Here is a 20,124-nt window from a genome sequence, read left to right as displayed (position 1 = left end):
TTGTTTTCAATAGAAAGCATTTAAAGAAATAAAAAAACACTTTCAGTAAAACGCCGCTAAAATTAACTCCATTATATCAGTGCAAATGTTCTTAATAAGTTACATTGGAGATTTATGATTCTGGTATGTCCAGGTCACATTATAAATTGACTTTTATCTTGACGTGTATCAAGGTAAATCGTCGATAAATGTAAATACTGATATGAAAAAAAAATGAATAAATAAAAAGTAAACATTGCGTTCATGTTTACTCAATAAGTCTGCATTGGCTGCATTTAGCCGTTGAATAAAATAAAGCAAAGCCGTTATCATCAGAAATGAAATTATTACATATATATAGACTTGTTGATGTCATAAGTACTTCAAACATCCAATGTATATGGATTAAAAGTCTCATTTAACACTTAGAGCAAGTAAAAACATTAAACTTTTAAAGAAGGGGTAATTCGTAAATAAGACAAATTCAAGAATACTAACCAAAAAAAAAAAAAACAAAACAGAAGAGGAAAATCAAGAGCACAAATATTATAATTTTAAACGGAATGAGGAAATTGGCATGTCTATTAACATTTTGTAAACCCCAATGAAATCATAGATGACGTATTAACTGTTTCCGTTTTCAAAAATTCACACAATAGTCTGTATGCATAAAGGGGCATAGTCCGTGAAATAGTAGCGTGTCGGCCATATTGGAGATCCGGCACTGAAACGTCATGCTATTTTTCTGATTGTGATCAGATTGTACTTGGGCGAGGTAAATGTAAACGATGTTCAACAAATTTTTTATAAGAAAGTGTTGCATTTACTTTACGAAGGGGTCTATGCTGGGATCATAGAATTTATATAAACTTGACATTGACTTAGTGACCTTCCTACTAATATTGTTCAGTTGTATAAGCTAGACTATATGAATTTACTATTAGTAAGGAGATTTCGTTATATCTTTCCATTATTTTGACAATAACAAGAACGTGCCTTAATTCCATAGTTACAAAGTTATCCTTGTTAAACACTTTAATTTGTTTTATAGAGATATGAGACAACCTTTGCTCACGTTTGAAAACGTGCTACTACGTTCAGAAATATCTGTATTTGAAGGTGACCCATAAAGGTCAACAAAGTGCGTTGGCGGGAATTTTGATTTTATGTGTTGTTTTTTTTTTTTTTTTTTAATTTCGACATCTTTAATTCGCGAAAGTACTATCTGAGCGTGATCAGAAGAAAGGCACTAAGGTGTCTAAAGCGGGCCATGGAATCAACCTGACATGGACTTTGACTTTTAGCTGGCACTGTTCGGTTGTATAATCAAGACTAAAGGTAGTACTTATGTTTGTTTAAAAAGGAGATGAATTGATATCTATCCATTATTCTGACAATTGTAGGAGCGTGTCCTAATTCAATTGTTAAATTCAAAAACAATTTAGATATGAGACACTCTTAACACTTCGCTCGTGTTCGGAAACATGTTATTACAAATTTTACGTTCAAAATAAGTATCAGGGGTTTGAAGGTGACCCATACCTTACAAATATCGCTCGCTGAAATTTAGATCATAAATTGATGATTATTTTTTAATGTGTTTACCTCATGGAAGTACTTTTTGAGCATGCCCAGAAAAAAATGCATGAAAGGGTCTATAGTGGGGTAAAAGAATTTACGAAAACTTGACATTGACTTCTACCTTTCTACTGATAATGTTTAGTTGTACAAGCTAGGCTACGGGATTTAGACAAGATTGTTTTTATCATAAATATACACATATATTTGTAGTATCTCATATTTCAAAATTACTAAGCACTGAAGCTTTTCTTTGTACTACACATGGTAGAAGCTCTCGGTGATGGATTTGTCTTCCTATTTAGATTCCTATTTAGTTTTTTATTTGAATTAAATGTTTCTGTGACAGATCCAAGAGATCCTGAGAGTCGAGTCGGATCTCCTTTTTTTAAATTTTGTTAAGTTCGTACAAACTTTAAGAGAAACAGAAAATGAAAGCGTGGAACGCCCCTTTTTTCAATATCCCTGTCACGCCAATAGGTATATTACGTTCATGATGGGAGTTACGTGTTATGTTGATGAATAAAAGGTATTGTGTCATTAAAACGCCTTAAATCTTTACGCCAAAAATTTACTAAATGTTTCAGTATTCACAGCTCTCATACAAGTTTTAAGAAAATGTTGAAAGAACAAATATTATGTCAAAGATAACGTCACAACCTGATTCTATTTATCGTACTCATCAAAATTTACAGTTTTGCAAATTTCAAAATAATTTATACACTGAGGCTTCAATTCTTGCATTGCACATAGTAGAACCACTCAGTGATTAATTTGGCTTCTTTTTTCGTACGTTTTTGGTTTTTAGTTTTTCTTGTATACAATTATTTTATTTTATTTTATTTTTTTTTGGGGGGGGATACATTTGATTCCAATACTGCTGATGAGGACACGTGCACAACATATCGGAATTTGCAATATTTACGATTGTTATCTTGTTTTCAATAGAAAGCATTTAAAGAAATAAAAAAACACTTTCAGTAAAACGCCGCTAAAATTAACTCCATTATATCAGTGCAAATGTTCTTAATAAGTTACATTGGAGATTTATGATTCTGGTATGTCCAGGTCACATTATAAATTGACTTTTATCTTGACGTGTATCAAGGTAAATCGTCGATAAATGTAAATACTGATATGAAAAAAAAATGAATAAATAAAAAGTAAACATTGCGTTCATGTTTACTCAATAAGTCTGCATTGGCTGCATTTAGCCGTTGAATAAAATAAAGCAAAGCCGTTATCATCATCTTTTTTTGTTTGTTTTTGTTTTTGTTTTTTGTTTGATTGTTTGTTTGATTGATATGTTTGTTTTCATTGATTGCATATTTTAGTTTGATTGTAATCTCGTTGCCTAGCGTTTTAACTCGCCCTATTTTTCTTAAAAAGTGGGTAAAATGTAACAAATTAATAAAAATACACTGCTTATTTTATGGCTTATTTCATTTATGTTATTCCTTTTTTTATTTTTTACCTTTTAAATGAAGTTTCTAATTACAGTCTAATTCGAACCTCGTTTGGAGATTAGTTCGGTTGAGGCAGGCGTTCATTTTGATTTACACAGATTCAAAATAATTTGAAAATGATGTAAATAGACTTTAAAGGATATCTGGTTTACACGGGTACCGGTTTATTCTGGGTTCAGTTTAATTTTAAGCAGCTTATTCACCATATTAAAATGATATGTGTTGTAAATTGGTTGAATTTATAATTGAACAAGTTTAAAAACGTGAAATGGAACTAAATATAGATACAAAAAACAAAGAAAACGTATAAGGATAAAGAAACAGGGACTCAAGAGGACAACGTCGACCCAGACTGTGGAGACATACCTTATAAAAAGAAAACAATTTTGTCTCCACAGTTTTGGTCGAGAGTGTTTTCTGTCAGTCCTCTCTTTCAATTCTTTTGCCCTGGCCAAACATTTTGGGTCTCTTTTTTTTCTAATACATTTTATTGTGGCTATTGTTCTTTTATTTATATTGCTTATTCATAGTATAGTTTTTGTATTAAGGGTATACCTAAGTGCATTTGATGCGTTTCAACATACCCGTTCCCTTTTATATTATGTAATATATACTAAAAATTCTCATGAAATATAAAACTGTTCACTTACAGGATAAGAAAACAGACGGGAATTAGATCTAATTCCTATTTTATTTTTTGATTTCTATACCATTTTTGCAAACCAAGAAGTAGTGCCAGTACATGTCCGATATGTTCAATATGTTTCTGTGTGCGTTGAATGGGTTTAAGCAATAGAGTTCAACATTTTTTCAAAAGTGTATCTCTGCCATTTTTTATTTATATGAACATGTAACAAAAGTAATTTGAAGCGAGTTTGATGTAAACAGATTTCTCGTAATCAGTTTTAAGTATAATTTATTCCTGTTCAAACCGATGTCCTAATATTCCAGATTTAACTCTATTATATATGAAAAGTTTAACTGCATTTTCACTATCAAGTTTTGGTATGCGTACACTTCTACAGCATATCGAAATTTACAATATATAAAACTGGTATTTTTTTGTATTTATTTGATATGAAAGAGTAATCAACGGACCAAGATTCTCGCAGAAATTAAACGAATGTAACACAGGGACAAAGACCAGACAAAGAAAATAGACACACACAACACAGAACATAAAATAACCAAAATAATACCTACAAAGTAACAAAAAATATGGAAAGCATTTACAGAAAGGATATACAAGTAGAAGTAATGCTTTAATACGCGTGTCATCTTTCTCCATGTTAAGAGCTCATACTGGTCTGTTACATAACTCAAGGTAACAATATCACTATCTTGACAATACAATATACGATTGAGTACAAACCACACTAGAAGTTGACCTTTTCACCGATGAATTTTTTCAAATCAATGAAAATCATCTACTTACCCATGGCCTTGTTTAAATATACATATTTTCCAAAATTGGTAACCAAACAATTTCAATACTTCACTCCATTGTCGATACATGTTGCATTGTACTCTTGCTATAAATACACCTCACCTTTGCTGAACTTTACTAGTTTGGAATCATTCCTTTAACTGAATTGTAAGTACATTTAAAAAAAATGAGCAAATTAAAAAAAGCAAATCGCAGTATGATAAATACAGATGACATTTAGATAATATTTATCTTAGTAATTATTTAGAATTGCACTAATGCATGTTTGATATTTGAAATTATAATTGTAACTTACAACAAGATATCAAGGCAAATTGCAAAATAATTCCTCAATCTTCACAAATTCTAAAGGTAATTCTCATAACATTGATATCACAAAAATTACAATAAAAATCAAATTCTAGAAAAAGGCATCTTATTCAATGTGACTGGTGCAGCAGGACGTACATGCTCAACATTTAGAGCACCTGATGTTACCCCTGATTTTTATTTTCTTTTTTTATGGGAATCCATATTGCAATGGTTTAAATTTTGTACGTTGCCCTGTATTCCTTATCATCGGTTTTTAATCGAAATTGAATTTTTTCTGTTGTCTACTTTATGTATGTAGATATTTTCTGCTTTCTAATTTCCTTTTTTTTTCTTTTTTCTTTTTTCTTTTTTTTTTTTTTTTTGTCACGTGTTTTGGGATTTTGAATGAATGAATGAATACGTATTTCATTGTTTGATTGTTGTGAGCGTCTATTTTCCAGTCTAGTCCTTATCCTTGAATTATATTCTTTGATTTTCCATGGAATCTTGGTTCTCTTGATTACTCTTTTAGTATCAGTAGTTGGTATTCGGTATTTTACCTTCGATAAGTAGTTATTGCACCGATAAATCAGCCATATTTTAGACAGATGATCTCATGAAAGTGTGAATGATATTCCATATTCATACTCAGCCTTAAGGGTGAATTAATTTCAAGCATTCGATTTTGTATAAAATTATATCAATGAGGAAAGTGATAAGGATAGTATGTATCAGTTTTTATTCACTGTATCATGTTTGTCCCGATCCATACCAGTTTTTCCATAGCGTATACCAATTTCCCCGATGTATCCTAGCTTTCCTCTGAGGTACGCTATGTTTGATCAACAATATCCTTTTATACCATGATGCATCCCAGTCCACCCCCGATGTATTCTAACTTTCCTCTGAGGTACCCTATGTTTGATCAACAATATCCTTTTATACCATGATGTATCCAAGTCCAACCCCGATGTATCCAAACTTTCCTCTAAGGAACCCTATGTTTGATCCAAAATATCCTTTTATACCGTATCCGAGTCCAACCCCGATGTATCCTAGATTTTTTATCGGGTACCATAGTTTACTTTGGTGTATACTATTTGTTCTTCGGAGTATAACAATCATTTTCTCTACGTGGTTTCAAATAATTAGGAACTAGATATTTAATACTAGTCATTTACGTTACACTGTTATGAGCCTAAAGGAGAAGGGGTCTTACTGGACTAACATCAACCAAAAATTTATAATAAAGTGTCGAATGATTAAAGGAGGTAGAACTAGGGTAAGGAACATAACTAATGAAATCATTGAAACCGACCCGCGCAACGATTTGACGGATCGATGACCGATGACCGGTGACAGATCTGATCGCAGTTTTGTTATGTAAAATGACGAATGAATCGTTAAAAACAAACAAATGTAAATATAAAGTATAGAGTGATGTTCAAATTTATTGCATAATGTAAATATGTGTAAAATTGACAGAGAAAACACTGGAAACTGTAAAATATATTGACCGCTCTGTAGTCACGTGATGCGTGTACCGGTTTGATTGGTCGGTTTGACGGATCGATGACTGATCGGTGATCGATGACCAATCGCAATTTTTGTTGCACGGATCGGTTCAGGTACTGTATGTTTGTATTACATTAAATTTCACCAAAGCCTCTCAAGCGTTTGTTTGGAGCAGAATAAAATGAATCCAAGTTAATTAGATTTAGATGCTCATATAGGATTGATGTAAAATGCTGAATACAAACGTTTGAATGATTTTTAAGAGTTGTGTCCCTTACTCTAGGTCTACCTCTTTTATTATATTTTCGGAGACTTGAATCCATCACAAATGAGAAAACATAACGATTTCTGATAACTCCTGTAATAAAGGACAGAAAAATTGCTAGTTTCCTGGATGTAAATATGAAGGAGAGAAAAATAAAATTTACAATTCTCAGCAGTTTTTTTCTTTCAATGAACTTAATTCCCTTAATATTTATATATTTCACTATGTTATAAACTATTTTGATGTTATTACAGCAAAGTTAATATTTTGTGCAATATTCATAGTCTAATACCCTATACTTTTTGACCTTCACTATTCGCATTGCAGTCACCATCTCCCTCCACTTTGTATAAACCAAATAAAAACGGAGATAAAATCGCTTCATGTCAATACTTTCATTTATTTTTCCTGTATACAACTGAAATGCTTTAAAGGAGGTAGACCTAGGGTAGGGGACATAACCCATGACGTCAGTGATATGTCTGTATCATATTAAATCTCACCAAAGGCTATCAAGCTTTCATTTGACACAGAATGAAATCAATCTAAGTTACATTGATGCTGACATGGCATTGATGTAAAATGATGAATACAAACGTTCCAATCATTTGTAAGAGTTGTGTCCCTTACCACAAGCCTACCTCCTTAAACTAAAAAAATCACTAGATATATTTTGTCAGAAGAATCAATCTACAAGCATATTTTAAATTCTTACTTCACTGTGTTGGATGGAGACACTTGGACTCCATCCATATATTCTCTACTGTAATGATTGGAGAAATAAAATTACTATTGAAAGTGCTGTATTTTCGACCTTTTTTGTTGACATAAAAAGAGCATAAAAGGAAAGTGTATGAAGAAATACGTGTGGTCTATTCTATTGATTTTTTAATGTTCCTATTGCATTTGTCTTTATTTGGTGCTTAAAACAGCATTGTACTCTATGTTTACAGCAGGTGATTTTTTATCGACAACTTTGTCATGTTTTCATCTTTCTTCCTGTCTCGTATTATCTTTTTCATGCTTCTAGCAACCATGCATTACTTGAGATTATTGTAAAACTCGAGTGAACATTATTGGTTCTTATATGCATGAGACTCCTTCTTTATAAGCTACTAAGCATGTGTTTCTAGAAAAGCAGAGGACGCTTACCCTACCGGTGCACCTGGTCTATGCTCCTAGTTTTTAGTAGAGTCCGAGTTGCTCATTTGCTGTTGTTACATTTGTACTTTGTATGTATGATTTTAGTTACTTCATGTTCTTTGTTGTGTATGTCTGTTTTCCATGTCTGGTCTTTGTCCCTGGATTACATTTTTTTGGTTACTGCTATTGCCTTGGTTCCCTTGATTACTCTTCCATTAAGTGAGATCATCTTTCGGACTGAAAACCCATTTAAAAAGCATTATAAAGTTGTTTTATGAAATTTGTTTTATATCATATTTGTAATGTTTTTTTTTCTTCTGTTTCAGTAAGAAATGCTGATAATATTTTTACTATGCGCTTTTGTTCAGTCATTAATTTGTTTTGAGTGCGACCAGCATGCATTCATCTGCCAAACCTCTCTGAATATCCGCTACCGACTTCCAATGATGACTCACAATGACGGTCCAGTTTATCCTTATAGAGGAAAGTTGTATCATTACAACGTCACCGATCCATCAAAGGCACTTCCAGTCAGCGTAAATGACATCATTACAGCAGACGGCCAAGAAGATTCTTTCAAACTTGTTCTCAGTGTTAATGACTCACTTCCTGGACCGCCAATTATTGTATACCAAGGTCAAAAAGTAATTATACGTGTAAATAATTATTTGGGTTCAGAAGCTGTGACTGTTCATTGGCATGGTGTTGATCAGGCCGGAACACCATGGATGGATGGAGTGCCGTTCATTACCCAATGTCCCATCTTCCCCGGTCAGACGTTCACGTACAGATTTACCGTGAGAAATCCAGGTACCTTTTGGTACCATTCTCACATTGGGCATCAGAGACTTAATGGGTTGTTTGGCCCTTTCATCGTAAGGGAAAAATCGCCTAATCCTATTCCGGAACATATTCTACAGGTATTTGAGTGGAACCATGAATATAATGGCGATATCGACGAAGCTTTAAAATTGTGTCAGGGAGTTTATCGACATAGACGGCGTCTTCCCAATTCGGAACAGTTAGATAGAGTTCCTTTCATGATATACAATACTCACTCAGGCCTTATAAACGGGCGTGGCCGCTTTTGGTCGAATTCTACCTCGCACAATGAAGCTCCCTTAGACATATTCAACGTTGATGCAGGAAAAAAATATTTGTTTCGGGTAATTGGAACAGGAACTTTATTCCCATGGAGAATTTCTGTAGATGGACACAATATAACAATAGTAGAATCTGATGGGTTTAAAATTGAGCCTGTCGTTGTAGAATCAGTTGTTGTCACTCCAGGAGAAAGGTACAATTTTATCCTTGAAACTAATCAACGACCAGATAACTATTGGATACGAGGAGAAACATTAGATAGGCGTTTTGCAAAAAAAGCAGAAGCTATCTTAAACTACAATGGTGTTCCAGTTTCAGAACCGGTTTCGGAAAAAACAGTATGCAGTCCGGATAGCAGATGTGCCGTGGTAAACTGTCCATTTCCATTTTATCCCGAAAATAAAAACGTTACTTGCACCAGACTTACGGATTTAAAATCAATACTAAATCTCAAGACTCCCCGTGCTGAAAAGAGTCGCTTTAAAGAGTACTTTCTTAATTTTGCCTTTCCAGGACGATATGGGAAAAAAGAAGACCCATCAATCAACGGGAAAATATTTGTACCACCTACAGTATCAGCACTTACTCAATCAGGTGAGATAACTCATCACTGCACTAATGACACATGTGGTGAGGGCAAATTGTGTAAATGTTTCCATTCATTAACTATTGATTCCGGGGAGATAATCCAACTTGTGCTTCTTAGTGCCGGAAATGGTCGAGGAGATGATCATCCAGTCCATGTGCATGGACATTCATTTTTCGTTTTGAAAATTGGTTATGGTAAATATAACGAAACTTCAGGTACCCTAGTCGGAGACACTGATGATATAGACTGTAGAGGAAGTATGTGCAATAACGCAACCTGGCGTAATTCGTCGTGGTTGATGGGGAATGTCCCAGGCATTACGGAGAATGGAGCTGTTTTGAAAGACACGGTAAATGTTCCAGCAGGTGGTTATGTTATCATTCGATTTCCCGCCTCTAATCCGGGTATTTGGATCCTTCATTGTCACGTGGATCAACATGCAAATGATGGAATGGCGATGGTGTTAAACGAAACTTATGCTCATATTCCAAACCCCCCTGCCAACGTTCCAGTGTGTAGAAATTTTCTCTAGGTAGTCTTTGGCGAATTGTTATACTCGAAATTTCAAAGATAAATACGTTCTAATATAAAAATAAAATATTTTCTTCAGAAGTTTCGTCACTATATGTGAATCATTCTGATAGGTCCTGGCAGAGTACGGTGGTAGAGACACTGATTAATACGATATTACTTATTAGGGGCAGATCGGAGCGTTGTTAGACTTAAATGCCAAACGCAGCGAGACAAAACAATTTTGAGGGATAAATTTGTGACCAATCAAGTTTCATGCAAAGTAAAATATTTTTTTTCGCAATTGAAGGTGGAGGGGTGTATAACCGAAATTTTCGTCCTTGAATCCGCGCCTGCTAATAGCTTTTTAGGCAAATGTTTGGTTTTTTTTGTAACACATTCATTATGCATATTGTACACACACACACACACACACACACACACACAATGTTACTTACAGTGGTTATTCATTATAAAAAAAAAAAACAATATTCAATTGAAATGTCAAACGAGTCATCTTTATGCATCTCGTTTTAAAAATGCATCTACATACCAGCAACATTGTGTACCAACAAATTAAAGCTTCCAAGGTTGGAAAGGGCCATATCTCCTAGACTCAAAATACAATATTATCCACCTTAACTATGCTATGTTGTGTGTGCGCATTCTTGTTGGAAGGGAGATAAGTCAAAAACTTGAAAATAAATTTTAAATTGTGTTATTCATATAAAATGAAATACTGAGTACATAATTTGACATTTTATTATAAAATGTGCACACTCACGTGTGTGTGTGTGTGTGTGTGTGTGTGTGTGTGTGTGTGTGTGTGTGTGTGTGTGTGTGTGTGTGATTCGCCCAGAGGTGGTGAAACGAATTAATGAACCAATGCCCTGAACTACGAAAATTAAATGTATATCCGCACTTAAATGAATTCATTTGATCTGCTCCTTTGGAGGATTTCAACCAATATTTTATTAAAACACCTATCTAGAGTGAACATCTTCGATCCAAAAGATGACTGCCAAAACAGGAAGCGGATTAAGTCAAGTAAGTCAAGTTCAAAGCTCAAAGTTCAAAGGCAAAAATTTCAGACAAAAAACAGTGGAACAAAAGGTAATCTTGACCTGTAACTCATCAACATCAAAATAGACTTACATACCAAAAATAAGCTCAATATCTGCAAACATTTTAAACAAGAGGCTCCCAGGAGCCTGAATCGCTCACTTGGTTGAATTTTGCTTTTCAAGGAGTTGTCCAATAATTTTGACCCAAAAAAGCTTTGATAGGACTTATCATAAGGATCATTTCAGTAAATGGAAGTCTATCATTGTTTTCAAGACATTGGCTGAAAACTGTCAAGGGCAATAACTCTTATAAGAAGTCGTCTGACAAATTTTATGCCTGAAGACTTATGTAGTCCTAAAAATAGATCATTTCAGCTATTGAAAGAATTTGGCTAAACCTAACGGTTTTGGTGATATATGCGAAAAACTACTGTTCTATTTTTAGTAACGGCGGCCATGTTTTTCGACGGATCAAAAATCAGTTCTATGCAAGATTTTGTTTAGTCTAGAGATTGCTTGTATTGCTTGTGTTGTATAATGTAGAAAAAGAAAGGTAAGTATAAAAGAACCTTTATACATGAACATAATCAGTGGTTGATTCAAAGGGGGGTCTGCCCCCCCCCCCCCATTCCCGAACCCCATCCCACTTTTGTTGGAAAATGTTAATTTTTAAGTAGACGTTTGAAAAAAAGCAATCAATAACTTTGATAATCCCTCTGAATCTGGATTCGGCCCTAGCTTATAGTATTGAAAGTGGTCAATACTATAAAACCGAAAAGGATGCAACATGATTTAGTATGAGAATTCAGTAGGTTAAGAAACCATGCAGAATCAGTCTTCAACTTCATGATTTGATATAAACTTTACTAAAATTACTGTAAAACTCTTCAAAAATATATGGATTTATCGCATATGCAAATAGAATTTAAGGACCATGGTCTTCCTTACAAGTCTTAATAATGCCCTCCCCCCCCCTCCCCCCCCCACACACACAAACACAAAAAAGAGAGATTCGAGCAGAATTCAAGGGAGTATAATAAAATAAAATCAGTCAGGGAAAACAGGCACACAAAACGAAGAACCAAAGAACATGAAATAACCAAAATAACACGTACAAAGAAACAAAAGCAAGTCAGACTACACCATAAACTGGGAGCATAGATCAGGTGCACCGGTAGGGTAAGCGTCCTCTGCTTTTCTAGAAACACCCGCCGAGTTGCTCAAAAAAGTCAAGTCTGGGGTAGACAAACGAGGAAAGGAAAACTATGACCCGTGGAATAAATCAGTTTTCATGGTGCTGATGGATACACCATAACAATCCACGAGTTCATGATGACGACCATAAAACTTCTGTAGTGATGACTTCAATCTTGTAGGCGATGTTGTCATAGATGTCACAGCAGTACGAGTTCAAGTGATTTAGGCATTACCTCGGGGTTTGGAGATTAGCGGAAAAAATGAATCACACTTCGTCCCCGATATTTCAAGTGGAGTGTCCTATGTGTGTATTGGTCGATTTGAGTCGTCACTTATATTCAAATGTATGATATGGTCCAAGCTACAGCCCAAAATATCAGTGCAAAATTCTGTAAGAATCAGGCAATGGGTGGCACATCATTTTTCTCATTTTGGCCTTGTTTGCCTCAAATATATTCAACACATCTAGAAACAACTGAAAAGCTATTTAAATCTATCTTGAAGCATCTGTTACATAGATATTTATTTTTTGACTGCTTATATGGGGAAAAAGTGTGGGAAATTTTTCCCGCCATTTTTCCATTGTGCATTTCAACTAAATTTGAACAATCAATATCTTAAACAGGCAAATTTCACAAACACTTTGATGGTTATATCTGGATGTTGTCGGGTATAAATACTTGGTTAATGCAATGAAATCTTTGTGTTTTTTCCCTTCATGTGCAACGCCTTATATACATTTTGCCTGATTCTTACATGGAGAAGGACTTGAAGGGTTGTGGCCATATAGGTGGTACAGTGTTGTAGGAAAATCCACCTTGCATTCGAAGCAGAATAGACCTATATAGAATGTACATCTTTTTCATTTTTCAAATCTACCAGATTATTCAAATTGCATGTATTTTGTAAAGAAAACTCTGACCAATTGTGCAGTTTAGAGTAGAGAAAGAAAATGCGGAATAATGTCAAAGATACATACAAAAAAACAGTTTCATTTTTAATATATATTTACATCAATTCAAGAAATTTTGTTCCCAAACTCTTTGGAAATGGTCCAATTTTATGCCATTACATGAAACAAAAAATCGGCGGGAGGATTTGTCCCCTCGAACTCTCCTTCTAGGGACCTCAATCGAAGGCGCCTAACCCCTGCCTTCTCTAACCTAAGCCCTTAGTTACGGCCATGTTCAAAGTTTGTAATAGAGTAATCAAGGGAACCAAGATTCTAGCCAAAATCAAAAGAATGTAATCCAGGGACAAAGACCAGACATGGAAAACAGACATACACAGCAAAGAACATTCAGTAACTAAAATAATACATACAAAGTAACAGAAGTGAATAAACTCGGACTCCACTTAAAACTGGGAGCATGGACCAGGTGCACCGGTAGGGTAAGCGTCCTCTGCTTTTCTAGAAACACCCGTCAAGTTGCCAAAAAAATCAAGTGCAGGGTTGACGACAGAGGAAAGGAAAATTGTGTTGAACAAATCTGTTTTCATGGTACAGATGGTTACACCGTAACTAGAAAGGTTGTTTGGATTCGCCAATATATTGGAGGTCACAGACGGGACTGCGAAGTAAATAAATCACCTTTTCACTTGCAGTGCTTGCACGTCATAAACTATTTTGTAATGTTTCCCCATGACAGTGCTAGTACATAGTAAATGTTAACGGCTATTACTTCTGTATGTAACATTAACACTTATTGTCACCACAGGATCGACTGGCACCTGGAGTCAAGCTGGGCTTAGATATTTCTGCCTGCACTTACAGATTACGCAAACTGTCTGGCTGCCTGAAAGCATTCATTGGTGGCTCGGGAAGAATTTTGGATGGTGTGTAATTTTTCTCGATATAGGTCCAGTGATCACGCATTGTACTGTAGCTGTTTTTTAGACAAGGGTGGTATATAAGAACACAAGGAATTCTTTAATTTTTTTTCTTTGCCTTATAATGTTACAGGCTACTCCTTGGGATGTTATGAATTTTTCGGAGACATTCTTTGATGGTGCTATTCTTATACTCCCTTCTTCTTAATTTGTTTTAGTTGATCCAAAGGTCTTTTTAATGGTACGGTTCATCGTTGGAACAAATGCGTCTTAGCCTAAGAGCTTGAATAAATAGTATACTTTTAGTCAGGAGCGATGGATGACAGCTCTTGGGTATTAGATATTGGTGGGTGTCAATTAGTTTTGAGTAAAGGTACATGTATGTGGACAGCAGCTCACCCTCTGGCAATGTACTGGAGATATCGAGGAATGAGATTGTTGTGGTAGATGTTTCATGGGTGAAATTGAGGGAAGGGTGTTGGTTGCTGCTTAAATTAAACAAGATAACTGTCAAATTAGTCAAGAAACGAGGATCATGCAGTTATTTCACGAAACAATCTACCCCGATAATTTTTTGAAGTTCCCTGCATGCCAACCTATATCAAGCTACTGTAAAGCATGGTCCTCCATGTGAATGAGGTCATCATTTTTCATTCACTATAATTTTTCTGGTATTTATCAAACCGAGACTCTTTTTACTACCCAAGGGGCATCGGCCCGAGGGACGATATAGGTCGAGGATTGATATGGCATGTTCATTATATTATATACTATAACTACACTTGAAGTGTGTTCCGAGTAAGGGGTGCGATATAAACCTAGAGGTATGATATAGGGTATACAGTTGGGTGTGAATATAAGATATGCGATTTATGGTAAACATTATATACTGGATAATAACGTCAAAATCTTATCGCGTGCTGTACCAACAGCGAAACTCCTATATCACCCCAAGGGCCATCCCCCCTCCTCCCCCCCCCCCCCGTGGTGATATAGGTCCAGGGTTGATACAGCATGCGATACAGATTTTGACATGTCATGTTCAATATAGGGTATGCGATATAGGGTAGACGATATAGGGTTTAAACAAACGCTTGTACTGCATATACAAAAAGTCATATTTTAATCTATATATGATATGATATGGAATTCTATAAAACTATATAATATATTGAACATGTATACAAAAAAAAACGTATATTTTAATCTAGATATATGATATTTATGTATGTGTATACAGTGACATTGACGTATGCAATATAAAGTCCTGCATTGTTAATGGCGATAATGATGTTTTTTGTTTTTGTTTTTTTTGAGAATCTGTACTAGCCGCAAACTAATTATTTTACATCACAACTTTGGATTAGTTATAAAAGCACCAGTTACGTATACACTATACACACTACGCACATCTAATCATGTCTTAATGTAGTTTTTTTTAGACTGTTATGAAGCAAATCGTTATAAATAACAAAATCTGCCCGCAGTAAGGAAGTTTATATTTTAACAAGGATGTACATCACTTGAAATAATATTTCGATTTTTAGAAGATGTCATGTTTATCTGTTGCAAACTGAATTTGGAACTAAGTAGGAAAACAACGGCTAGCCATAAGTTTCTTACTTGTATATAGTATACATCCATTGACTGTACTTTTTGTTAATATTATTGCCAAATAAAAGAGCTAGGAAAAAATAAGAGAATTAGATTACATGTATATTTTTTATATCATAAACTAATGAGTCATACTTTCTCTTTAAAATCAGATATTTTAGAAAAGATAAAATTACCGAAGACAGTACTTATGCCACTATTTTATCAAACACGTACAAAATGTAATTAGTACACCTTTTGAAACGGGAAATTAACTTGTTATCGTGGCTTTATCTGCTTATATTAAAAGCTAGTGTAAGAAGCGTGAATTTCAAAATTAATTCCTCTTAGAAACTGCATGTTATATGATTTATCTTACATGTACATATGGATGTGCGTGCCTGTAAAAATGTATTTAAACCACAGGGGCGGATTCAGGCGGGGGCGTGGCGGGCGTGCGCCCCCTAAAATTTGCAAAGCGTGGGTTGTCAGGGGTAGATTTAGGCGGTTTAAATTTAGGTTGAAACTTCAATTTCTTGCTAATTTTACCACAAAAGATGTCTACACTGCACTCACTCTTGAAGAATATTTCAAAAAGTTAACCTAAAAAAATGTTAACTGTGCGCCCTCTCTAATCTAAAATCCTGCTGGATCGCCCCTGAACCGTGCAGTTAAGGTTTTAGACAGGGCCCCTGGTTTAAGAGAGGAGAAACGTGTTGTAAATTTGTCTTTATATCGATCAATGATTTTTTTTTAAGATTTAAGCATATATGTAATATATTATAATTGTGTTGGAGCTAATAAAATATTTATATTTGTATATTAAAATTATGTTTAGCAAATATCAGGAATCAACCTCATTGGGTAATTCATTAATTTCTGATCACTACTTTTAATTGATATTTGGATAAAAATCCGTTTAAAGTATTTTAAACAACCGCTCTGTTGTAACTCATTACCTAAAACATGATTTATCAAAAATGAACTACCCGGAACTATTCCTGTAAGATTTCGTAATTTTTGTGTATTGCAATATTTCCGGTGGGAGTTACACAGAATTGCCACAACAACAATCGAAAGAATGGCGTGTGACTGACGATCAATTTCCATTTGAGTTTGTACGATGCAGCCGCCTCCGAGAAAGGTAAAATTATGATTCTAAGTTGAAATTCACGGTTTGATCATTTTAAAAGTATTTTTGTTTTATCTTTTTTTAAGTGTCAAACTTTTTTCATATAGATTAAGCATGCTGCAGTTTTGAAAAATATACACTCGGAACAGGTGTCGAAACTTCAAGCGAAACATCAACAGGAATGTGAACTTTTGGAAGATATCAGGTAAATGATGTTGTGTTTATCTTTTCTTAATTATCACTTTTATCAACTACACCCGAGATTAGCTGATATTGTGTGATGTACTCAAATACTGATTAGTTGTTGATACACGCCCCCTAATCAGGTGTGAAATTCACTGGAGGATGACTGGCACAGTAAAAACTGATAAAATGTGATTTTTAATGCAGATGTAAAATAAAACTGAAATTGGTTTTGAAGCATTTGTTATAGAAAAAAGAAATGCAATTAGAAATTTAATTTGTCCATCATCCTATCTTTTGACCCTAAGTTGCCTAACTGTTGTCATTGATGACATACTGTAAATTATTAATCCAACAAAAGAAAATCAAATTCATGTAAATTATTAATACAGTGTTATTTCTTACAATATGAAATCTAATTTATTTATATATCAATCAAAGGTGTATAAAAGATTGACATAATAGTTGACTTAGAAATTTTGAAAAGGGAGTTCCAGGCTACATGTAGATGTATAATTCTAGCTAATTTTTGCTTGTTATTAATAAAAAAAATTTCCAACATAAGGGAATGGAATTCTAGCCCCTTAAAACCCCCACCTGGAACCACCACTGCCAGTATGTATTATTTTTGGAGCTAACATGAAACAAAATTTTATGAAAAAATGATGGTGCGCCACAGAGGCAAGGGTTTCTAGATGATTTACTGAGCTCCCTATTGTTTGAAAAGTTTTCAAAAACAGACTGTTTTCATGTGGTCATAAATCCTGTCCCTTTATCAGACATGAAACGAGGTAATTCCCATTATGATTTGTAAATGTACATACAAGAAGCCTAAAATATTACCCGTGTACCACAGTTACATTGTAATTTGCTAAAATTAGAGGATATGGATTTTGGTGTTCTTACTTGCATGTATAAGTTATTACAAATATTTTTAAAATACTGCTTAGAATAATATGTGTCTGCATGTACAGAATGTATACACCCTTCAGTATTTTCTCATCTTGGAAAAGTAGCAAAAACTCATGGTCATAAGGTTACATGTATTTACCCTGCATATAATTACTACATGTACATGTAAATGTACAAAAAATGTATAGCATTTTGTGTACTTGCTTTATTGCTACATTGTAACATAGAAACTACATGTTATTGTAGTTTCATGTGTATGTGTAGTAAATATTATGTACAGATGCATGTACATTTTGTACAATGGTACAATCATTGTTCATTGTACTACTCTTGACCAAAAAATTTGGTCATATGTACATAGAATTGATAGTGTGTTACATGAAAATTAATGTAGAGAGAAAGACGGATGCTGTAACATGTACAAAATGTAACTGTTATTAAATGGCTTAACTTTCACTTTCATACATGTACATGTATATATATTCTGATATTTATTTTCAGAAATTTCAGCAGACAAAGATCAATTATAGAAAAAGAATATGCACAGGTAGGTCTGACCTAAATTTTTATATGACTGCAAAAATAAATTGTGGTTGTACAATATAGCATGGCATGGTTGTCGTCATTTGCTTTCTCTGTGTCATTATAAACATTTTGTGTCCAGAAAGGGTCTAATTAAACTTTTTTTAATAATGCCATAATATAAAGTTTTTAGAAATTGATTTCATACATAAAAGAAGGACCCTTTCAGATTTATTCTATTGCAGGTCAATTGAACAACAGCAGTTTGGCATAAAGAAATTCTAGTGTTTCCGCTAACCCTACCCACCTTAATTTTTTGTGTGAACTATTTTTTGGTCATTTTTGCCAAGCATTATTATGGTCTGAATGTGTCTTCAGCACAAACCAATCAAAACTTTTCAAAAAATGAGAAACAGACCTACCAACCCTAGTATTTTAGAGGATGAAACACATGTATTTTTTTCTAGGTCTTTTTAGTTTGTTTTCTAAACACAAATTAGAAATCAAAAAGGATGTGCTGTAGTGTCATGCTGTATGTCTCTAGATACATGTAGCTGCAGCCTACCCTGTAGTGGGAGGATTTTTCTTGTCATTCATAATCATTCAAGACCCATGGGTGGCCTTTTGGTGACATTTTTTAACCCTGGTTGGGTTTTTGTCTCTTTGAAATATTCACAATATCCATTCTCGTTATATATATGTTAATAAGTTGCTCATTTAGTGAACTTTGATGTACATACCTGTACAAATGTACATGTACTACTGTGGTTTTAAAAGAAAAAGTTGAAATTAAGAACTGTCTTAAGGCCCCACCCACAGACACAAACATTCACTTGTATAGATACATGTACAATTATTTTATCTACATAAACATGTACATGTATAAATGATGGATTGTAAAAGCCCTTTGCATGTACATGTACATTGTACCTGAGTATTTCTTATCTTATGGATCCCTTCCAAGGAAGGAAAGATGATGTACAGTGGAGCCACAATGATGGAACATCTCTAGCTTGAACCTATGAATACATGTACAATGTACTCATGTACTATAAAATAAACATGCACTAGCCCATTACCTAATAATGATGAAATATGTACAGTACATACACTAACATTGTATTTTTAGGTCAAATTTGCAATAGTGTTAAAATAATGCAACTTCAGTAACACAAATTAAGCTGTTTATCTTCTATAAATGGGTCTCTATTGAGCCCTTTGTCAGACTTAATGGATTTTTGTCTGTACTAAACAATGTCTGTAAATGTCGAATAGTCGCTCAACATCAGCAGCAGATGTATATTAGAAACTAATTACATTAGGGTATTATCTACTCTTATTGTACAGGGATTTAGTAGAGTGATTGAAAAAGGAATGTTTATTGAGATGAAGCGTACTAAAATTCAGTTAATATTGCTAAAACACAGTTTTGAATTACACTGAAAAATTTCTGAACAAGGCCCTAAATAATTCAAAACTTGTCAAAGGCCAAAAAATTATAACATTCATGGTCTTGTTTCCTGCTACCAGCAAGAAGAAAAAAGGATACGTAGGGAAATTATTTTATTTTTCAAAAAACATTTTGTATTGACATGACTGAGTTAATGGGGAAACAATCTAGACTTTGGTGGTGCTTGAACCAAAGTGGTTATAAAATTTTTAGGGCATGCACAAAACCTAGAGTAGGTAGGGTAGCAGAAAACAGACATATTATTGTTTTGGCCTTAATTAAGCATCTCATTCTGTGTCATTCAGTGTCAGCTTCCATGCTTACATAAGAAATGATTTTTTTTCTGCTTTTTAG

General features: G+C 34.1%; 2 protein-coding genes across 5 annotated transcripts in view; both read left to right on the top strand.

Moving 5' to 3' along the window:
• The first annotated feature begins 4,521 nt into the window (after positions 1 to 4,521).
• LOC148605766 (uncharacterized) lies at positions 4,522 to 9,989 on the top strand. Its single transcript, XM_088550352.1, has 2 exons — positions 4,522 to 4,617; positions 8,011 to 9,989. Exon 2 carries the CDS (start codon positions 8,017 to 8,019, stop codon positions 9,907 to 9,909), a length of 1,893 nt encoding a protein of 630 aa, XP_088406478.1. The 5' UTR covers positions 4,522 to 4,617; positions 8,011 to 8,016; the 3' UTR covers positions 9,910 to 9,989.
• Positions 9,990 to 16,581: 6,592 nt separating this feature from the next.
• Positions 16,582 to 20,124, top strand: part of LOC148605764 (protein nervous wreck-like) — a 46,200-nt gene continuing 42,657 nt past the window's right edge. For all 4 annotated transcript variants that reach the window (XR_015915770.1, XM_088547732.1, XM_088547731.1 and 1 more), the window contains exons 1-3: positions 16,582 to 16,715; positions 16,811 to 16,908; positions 18,300 to 18,345. Coding sequence is in view for 3 of the 4 variants with exons in the window: in XM_088547732.1 (XP_088403858.1) it covers positions 16,695 to 16,715; positions 16,811 to 16,908; positions 18,300 to 18,345 (165 nt within the window). In the remaining variant the exon portion in view is untranslated. The remainder of the gene's footprint in view (positions 16,716 to 16,810; positions 16,909 to 18,299; positions 18,346 to 20,124) is intronic.

This window comes from Perna viridis, chromosome 10 (assembly GCF_037379345.1).
Source record: "Perna viridis isolate PV_CMFRI_1.1 ecotype Kerala chromosome 10, ASM3737934v1, whole genome shotgun sequence".
NCBI lineage: Eukaryota > Metazoa > Mollusca > Bivalvia > Mytilida > Mytilidae > Perna > Perna viridis.
This window is presented reverse-complemented; position numbering and strand designations above follow the sequence as displayed.

Bases quoted from the DNA above. Each gene is read 5' to 3' on its own strand.
- LOC148605766 (XM_088550352.1), top strand. From the start codon at position 8,017: ATGCTGATAATATTTTTACTATGCGCTTTTGTTCAGTCATTAATTTGT.